Consider the following 8,698-nt stretch of genomic DNA (forward strand, 5'->3'; position numbering starts at 1 on the left):
GGGATCCCCGCAATCTTGCATTCGGCACCTACCCCTTTGAGCTGCACGCCGCGCTGCCAGCTCACAAACTGCCGGGTGCCGACCACGGGGCCGGAGTATCGTGATGTCACGACTCCGCCCCCGCCCGTGTGATGTCATGCCCCACCCCCGCTATGCAAGTCTATGGGAGGGGGCGTGACAGCCGTCACGCCCCCTCCCATAGACTTGCATTGCCGGGGCGGGGTGACGTCACACGGGGGCAGAGTTGTGACTAACCAACCAGAATGTTTACACAATGTTCTATGCCCTACTGAAGGCTATATCTTGTGTATACGCAATACAATAAACCAGAGAACTGTTTGACTCAGTGAGAGAGTCAGCCTATTTTCTCCGTGCACGTATTATCTAATTTGGAGCAGCACATCAACCTAGAGCGGTCGCTTGGAATGCATCCAAAACAAGGACAAGGAGACACTTGACACCTTTCATGTATCTATTTGTGCTTTTATAACACACAAAATTGTTTTTATTCTCTGCTGCAAAGAGTCTAAGAGGTATCCCCAAGACCATAAAGTTCTGAGGGCTGGAACGTCTCTTCACTTCTCCCTCCCATCTTTGTTCCTTGATTGACACCTGGAAGCCGAGCCCTGTTTTCAAATCTCACACCTACTCTCAATTTATATGTACAGACCAGGAACAGGATTTGGAAACAAGGCTCGGCTTAAATTAGGGAATAGAGAAAATGCTAGGCGGTATTCCAGCCTTTAGCAATTTAGGGGCTTAGGAACATATATTCGACTCTTTGCACCAGAGAATGAAAGCCTTTTTTCTATGTTATAGATGCACAGATAGATATATGAATGATACTATGTGTCTCCTTGCCCTAACAGACAACTAACAGGGCCAGCAGTTTGGAGCGCAAGTTGCACTTGACAGATTCCCTTTAAGCTAAAAGGTTGGAGTTCAACTACACCAGGGTGCCATTATTTATATTTATGGTGCACTTACCTCCCATCAGATTGCCGGTACATGGAAGCTCGCTGCTGTGGCCTCCAATATTCCCGAAAGTGTTGTGAACTTTCCAAATGAAATACAATTTACTGTGAACAATGAGGAGGTGACAATCACAGATGGCACCTGGTAAGAGACACGTACCTTCAGACATTATATACCTACTGTAAAAGTGAGGCCAATGCCAAACCAGCCTTTTGATAACTTTGGTCCCAACTTAAAGGGGTGGTTCAACTTACTCTTGTGGAATTCTTTTTTTTTTTTTTTTTTTTTAAATCAACTGGTGCCAGAAAGTTAAACAGATTTGTAAATTATTTCTATTTTAAAATCTTAATTCTTTCAGTACTTATCAGCTGCTGTATGCTCCACAGAAAGTTCTTTTCTTTTTGAATTTCTTTTCTGTCTGACGCCATTGCTCTCTGCTGACACCTCTGTCCATGTCAGAAACTGTCCAGGGCAGGAGAGGTTTGCTATGGGGATTTGCTCCTGCTCTGGACAGTTCCTAAAATGGACAGAGAGGTGTCAGTAGAAAACATTGTCATCAGGCAGAAAGGAAATTCAAAAAGAAAAGAACTTCCTCTGTAGCATACAGTAGCTGATAAGTACTGGAAGAGTTAAGATTTTTAAATAGAAGTTTATTTTTATAATTTACAAATCTGTATAACTTTCGGGCACCAGTTGATTGGGAAAAAATATAATTCCACAGGGGTACCCCTATAATTCAGGTATTTCTACAGAGTGAGGCCTACACCTTGTCTAGATTATGCTATCCTAAAAACTAAGTGGCTTCAACTGGGGGTACAAGACAGTCTTGTGGAAAAAGGTGATGGTGCTCGGAAGGTGCTGCCATTTTTATTTCATTATGGCGCTTATGTCAACAACAAATTATATAGATCCCTAAGATCCACCTACTTTAGCTAGAATGGTCCCAGCATAGTCCACAAAGTTAAACATAAAAATCTGCCATACGTGGGAAAGATTAAAAATTTCAATATCTACTAAGACATAGTCTGCACCACCATGGGAGTGGGTGGGGGGCGTAGGATGGAGTGAGTGGGGGAGTAGGTCGGGAGTAAGGTCATTGTAACATCGTTTTTTTTTTTTGTATTTTCTTTTATTCTATTTAAGTAATGTGATAATAATATTTGAAAATGGTAAATAAATATATATATAAAAAAAAACATTCAATGCAATTTATGTTTCATGTGGATTTTAAAGGGGTACTCCGGTGCTCCATTGTTCTGAACATTTTGTTCAGCATGCTTAGACCCGGAGGACGTGATCTCGATGTTACTGCCATACCCCTTGTGACGTCATGCTACGCCCCCTCGATTCATGTCTAGGGGGGCGCGATGACCGTCACTCCCCTTCCCATAGACATCAATGGAGGGGGGTGTGACGTGACATTATGAGGGGCGTCACTGTGACACCAAGACCACTACTGCAGGAACCAGGCATTTGTATTGGATAGGGGATAAGATGTCTAGCAGCGGAGTACCCCTTTAAGTGGAGAAACTTACATCTGTATACATTTCATTGCAGGACGAGTACAGCCAAGAAGATTGGAAATAATCGACTGAAATACGCCAAAGGTAAGAACTATCTCACAGAACATACCATCATGGGATTTCCTGCGCTCAGATCATGGATTGTTGGGCATTTTCCAGGTGATGAGAATGCAATGGAGATGAGATTTCATGAACCCCTTGGAGACTCCCTGCTGACCTGGGTTGGAAACCCCACAGAGCAGAAGGTTTTCTTGGTCCTCTTCTGTAAGTGTCCGCATTTTCTTTCCTTTGTTCACCCCTTTATTTTTTTACTCTTTAGTAAAAATGAAAGACTGCCAGAATAAAACACAAATGTAAAACTCACATTGAACCAATAACCTACCTACCTACCTACCTACCATTTAGACCACCAGAGAATTTACAAAAAAAAAAACACTTTACTACCCTAGACGAGCAGGGAATTCACAATAAACCATTTTTTTTTACCCTAGACCACCAGGGAATTTACAACAAACAATTATGCTACTCTAGACCACCTGGAACATGACAACAATTTACAACCACTTCGAACCATTTCCCTACCCTAGACTACCAAGAATTTCGAAATTGCAACCAAGAATTTACTATTGTCATCTTGTCTTTGGCAGATATACAGGGTGGGCCATTTATATGGATACACCTTAATAAAATGGGAATGGTTGGTGATATTAACTTCCTGTTTGTGGCACATTAGTATATGTGAGGGGGAAACTTTTCAAGATGGGTGATGACCATGGCGGCCATTTTGAAGTTGGCCATTTTGAATTCAACTTTAGTTTTTTCAATAGGAAAAGGGTCATGTGACACATCAAATTTATTGGGAATTTCACAAGAAAAACAATGATGTGCTTAGTTTTAACATAACTTTATTCTTTCATGAGCTATTTACAAGTTTCTGACCACTTATAAAATGTGTTTAATGTGCTGCCCATTGTGTTGGATTGTCAATGCAACCCTCTTCTCTATATACTGCTATATACTACTATATACACCGCAGGAGAAATGCTAGCACAGGCTTCCAGTATCCGTATACACTGCTATATACTACTATATACACCGCAGGAGAAATGATAGCACGGGCTTCCAGTATCCGTAGTTTCAGGTGCTGCAAAATGGGCAAAACAAAAATTGGAACAGGACCCTCAGTTTACACAGAAGATTTTGTTCAGTGATGAGGAAACTTTTATGTGAATGGTGAAGTTAACAAACAAAACCACCGCTATTGGTCTGACACTAACCCACATTGGATAGATCCCACCAAGACTGTTGGAACAAAAAAAATGATGGTATGGTGTGGTATATGGGGTACAAAGATAGTGGGGCCATTCTTCATCAATGGAAACCTCAAGGCCACTGGATATGCGAAATTGCTACATGACGATGTTTCCCTCTTTATGCACTGAAGCTGCACGTTCCCTCAGTTCTTCCAGCAAGATGGTGACCACCACATTATGGGTGTCAGGTCCGAGCATTCCTAGATGAACAGTTTCCTGGAAAGTGGATTGGTCGTCGTGGGCCAGTTGAATGGCCCCCAAGGTCTCCCGATCTGACCCCCTTAGACCTTTATCTTTGTGGTCAATTGTCTATGCTGTGAAGATACGAGATGTGCAGCACCTGAAACTACGGAAACTGGAAGCCTGTGCTAGCATTTCTCCTGCGGTGTATATAGTAGTATATAGCAGTGTATACGGATACTGGAAGCCTGTGCTAGCATTTCTCCTGCGGTGTATATAGTAGTATATAGCAGTGTATACGGATACTGGAAGCCTGTGCTAGCATTTCTCCTGCGGTGTATATAGTAGTATATAGCAGTGTATACGGATACTAGAAACCTGTGCTAGCATTTCTCCTGCGGTGTATATAGTAGTATATAGCAGTGTATACGGATACTGGAAGCCTGTGCTAGCATTTCTCCTGCGGTGTATATAGTAGTATATAGCAGTGTATACGGATACTGGAAGCCTGTGCTAGCATTTCTCCTGCGGTGTATATAGTAGTATATAGCAGTGTATACGGATACTGGAAGCCTGTGCTAGCATTTCTCCTGCGGTGTATATAGTAGTATATAGCAGTGTATACGGATACTGGAAGCCTGTGCTAGCATTTCTCCTGCGGTATATATACGGATACTGGAAGCCTGTGCTGGCATTTCTCCTGCGGTGTTGCGATCAGTGTGTGAAGAGTGGGAGAAGAGGGTTGCATTGACAATCCAACACAATGGGCAGCACATTGAACACATTTTATAAGTGGTCAGAAACTTGTAAATAACTCATGAAAGAATAAAGTTACGTTAAAACCAAGAACATCATTGTTTTTCTTGTGAAATTCCCAATATGTTTGATGTGTCACATGACCCTCTTCCTATTGAAAAAATAAAAGTTGGATTCAAAATGGCAGACTTCAAAATGGCCGCCATGGTCACCACCCATCTTGAAAAGTTTCCCCCCTCACATATACTAATGTGCCACAAACAGGAAGTTAATATCACCAACCGTTCCCATTTTATTAAGGTGTATCCATATAGATGGCCCACCCTGTACATTATACAGCCATTTATATGGCTTCATAATGTATACTGTGAAGAGAGTGATATTTACTATCTCGTCGCTGGTCCAGACCTTTTTTTTTTGTGTTTGCTCAGCCCCCTCATGATAGCAAAAAGATGTTAAGCGTTATTTTTTAAAGAGTACAATTATACAACCATATAGAGGGCTGTATAATGTATACCTCCCCCCCACGGAGTTTACTAGTGTTGCCCAGCAGCACAAATTAACTCCTTCCATGCTGGCCCGAGCAAGATGTTTCAGAAAACCAGCGGATTCCCTGGTTTACTGTAACAAAAGAGTTACGTTGCACTGCAATCCGAACTTTCGGAAGGCTCGCCCAACTCTATTGGCTATAACTTTTTTGTCATTGTTCATCTATAAGTCTTATATAGGGGAACCACTAGTCCAATAGCAACATGCACAAAAGAGCTTGCACCTTGCGTCAATATATTCTACATACATGGATTAAAACGTGATTAAATAAAAAGTCAAATTTATCTCAGAAAATAGTACCAATAAAACATACAACTAACCCGCAAAAAAATAAATAAAAAGTGGGAAAACTAAACACTTTTAAGATGTCAGAACATGGAGATGCAAAGCAAACTTATTATTTTTTTTTTTTTTACTTTATATTGTAAAATATTAGGTGGAATTAATATGAATTATCTTTTATCGGCTCTGATGAAGGTAGAATAAATAAAAACTGCACAGCCCTTAGAAGGCAAGGAGGAAAAACTAAAAATGCGATTTCAAGAAAAATGGTTAGAAAAACGCCACTGCTTTTTGAATTTTTATTTATTAATTTTTTTTTTTTATAGAAACAACCATTTTTTTTTTGGCCTGTGACAGCTTTTTATTGCCTTTAGGGTACAATTCTTTGGCTTACAGACATAAGTAGTGATGCATAGTATCACTATTAGTATCACGATTTACCTGCGTAATTCAGGCCACTAGGCATTTTTGGTGGCAAAAAACACTCACAAAAAGTAAATGTTAAACTAGCATAGTGCTACGATTTTGCCAAAATGCCAGTGTTCCCAAAAATGGCGAAGAGCATGGAAAAAATACCAAACCCATACACCGGCCCCAGGATGACAACCTTGCCCCATGTACTTTTCTTTGGAATAATTTTTTGATGTTTTTTCCGTCACATCTATTCCAGCTAAATCCGGCCAGGCCAGTCCCGAAGAGATCATAAGGTTTAAACACTTTGCAGCCTGTTTGTCCATCCCTGTGATATTTCTGAAGGAATAAAGGTAAGGCCCGGGCGGGGATTTTTCCATTTACGATTCCGGTTCACAATCCTAGTGGATATTTGTGCCCATGATTTCTTTGTACAACCCTAGTTCCATAAACTTCAATTCTTGTACGGAGTAAAACTTTAGCTTTTGGAGAAAATAAATAATGGCATAAGTGGAAAGTAAACTGTTTAAGAAGAGTTTAGGGGAGAGTAAAGTAGGCGGTTCCTCTGAGCTATCATTTTCAAGGGTCAAGACCCTAAGAACCCTTAACTACCCTAGACTACCAGGGAATTTACAATGAACCATTTTAATACCCTAGATTACCCAAAAAATTACAATGAACCATTTTACTACCCTAGACCACCAAGGAATTTGCAATGGACCATTTGCCTACACTAGACTACCAGTGAATTTAAAATGAACCATTACCCTGCCCTAGACCACAAGGGAACTTACAATGAATTATTTTACTACCCTAGACAATCAGGTGATTAATGGGGTTATCCAGGAAAAAAACTTGTTTTTATATATAACTGGCTCCAGAAAGTTAAACAGATATGTAAATTACTTCCATTAAAATGAATCCTTTCAGTACTTATGAGCTGCTGAAGTTGAATTGTTCTTTTCTGTCTAAGTGCTCTCTGATGACACCTGTCTCGGGAACCACCCAGTTTAGAAGCAAATCCCCATAGCAAACCTCTTCTACTCTGTGCAGTTCCCGAGACAAGCAGAGATGTCAGCAGAGAGCACTGTTGCCAGACAGAAAGCAACAACTCAACTTCAGCAGCTGATAATTATTGGAAGGATCAATATTTTTTTTAATAGAAGTAATTTACAAATCTGTTTAACTTTCTGGAGCCAGTTGATATATAAAAAAATTTTTTTTCCTGAAATACCCCTTTAACAATTAACCTTTTTTTTTTTTTCCCTAAACCCCCAGAAAATTGAACAATGAATGATTTCTAAACCCTAAACCACCAGGGAATTTACAATGAACCATTTTTCTAACCTAGACCACCCAGAAATTTACAATAAACCTTTTGCTGCCCTAGACCACCAGGGATTTTGAAATTACAGCCAAGAATTTACTATTGTCTTCTTGTCTTTGGTTCTAGATAAAACATCTTCGAGCTTCAAGTTTCAAGAAGTTTTTTGGGCACCCGAATTGCCTTTTTACTGATTGCAGTAAAATAAAGGCCATTTCTATGTATCCAGACTGGACTACTATCTGTTTAGAGAATCAGGAAAGACATTAATGAAAATAGTTCCATTAAGTTGAGAAAATAAAGTTATGATTATATAAATGTTATATTATATACAAGTCCTGGGGGCACTATGAAGTAAAAAGAGGCATAATGTGTAATAAGTGAGGACAGTGAAGATTATCTAATTACACGACCATTAAAGGGGTACTCCGGTGGAAAACAATTTTTTTTATAAATTAACTGGTGCCAGAAAGTAAAACAGATTTGCAAATTACTTCTATTTAAAAATCTTAATCCTTTCAGTAATTATCAGCTGCTGTATACTACAGAGGAAGTTGTGTAGTCTTTCCAGTCTGACCACAATGCTCTATGCTTACACCTCTGTTCATGTCAGGAACTGTCCAGAGCAGGAGAGGTTTGCTATGGGGATTTGCTCCTACTCTGGACAGTTCCTGACATGGACAGAGGTGGGAGCAGAGAGCATTTTGATCAGAATGGAAAGAACTACACAACTTCCTGTGGAGCATACAGCAGCTCATAAGTACTGGAAGGATTAAGATTTTAAATAGAAGTAATTTACATATCTGTTTTACTTTCTGGCACCAGTTGATTTATAAAAAAAAAAATGTTTAACCGGAGTACCGCTTTAATTTCTGGAACCAGTTAATTAAAAAAAAAAAACTATGTTTTCCACCAGAGTACCCCTGTGAGGGTGGGTCACCCAGAAGCATAACTTACAGTTTATGGGTCCCAATGCAAAATCTGTAAGAGGACCCGTTGACTAAAAAACTTCATTTACAGTACTGGTCTCCTCAAATGGAGAAGAGAAACCTTAGGGCCCCAATCCAAGGGTCCTAGGCCCTGTACAACTGCACCCTGTGCACTACATATAGATTTAGAGTATCTGAAGATGACTACATTGTGGGATAATGGAACATGGGCTTTCAAGCCTGCTTGATATGTAACATATCCACAGAGGGACATCCCAGTGTAGACATATACCGGGAGAAACTGCATTTTGGGTTGGAAAAAAAACTTTAGCTACAAGATGTCACAAGATTTCAGCAATGATCAGAATTCTTGGTGCCTCTTGGTTGAGGCAGAAGATTCATGATAAGGGAGGCAAGGGAGATACAGAGAACGAGACAGACAGATACAGATAGATG

At 40.1% G+C, this 8,698-nt stretch overlaps 1 protein-coding gene across 1 annotated transcript in view; it reads left to right on the plus strand.

Annotated features, from left to right (window-relative positions):
• Nucleotides 1-7,561, plus strand: part of LOC130291104 (uncharacterized) — a 40,287-nt gene extending 32,726 nt beyond the window's left edge. The window contains exons 12-16 of the mRNA XM_056539519.1: nt 998-1,119; nt 2,533-2,582; nt 2,658-2,762; nt 6,249-6,342; nt 7,443-7,561. Of these exons, the coding sequence (XP_056395494.1) occupies nt 998-1,119; nt 2,533-2,582; nt 2,658-2,762; nt 6,249-6,340 (369 nt within the window). The 3' untranslated portion in view covers nt 6,341-6,342; nt 7,443-7,561. The remainder of the gene's footprint in view (nt 1-997; nt 1,120-2,532; nt 2,583-2,657; nt 2,763-6,248; nt 6,343-7,442) is intronic.
• Nucleotides 7,562-8,698: the final 1,137 nt, after the last annotated feature.

The sequence above is a fragment of the Hyla sarda genome, chromosome 9 (assembly GCF_029499605.1).
Source record: "Hyla sarda isolate aHylSar1 chromosome 9, aHylSar1.hap1, whole genome shotgun sequence".
NCBI classification, from domain to species: Eukaryota; Metazoa; Chordata; class Amphibia; order Anura; family Hylidae; genus Hyla; species Hyla sarda.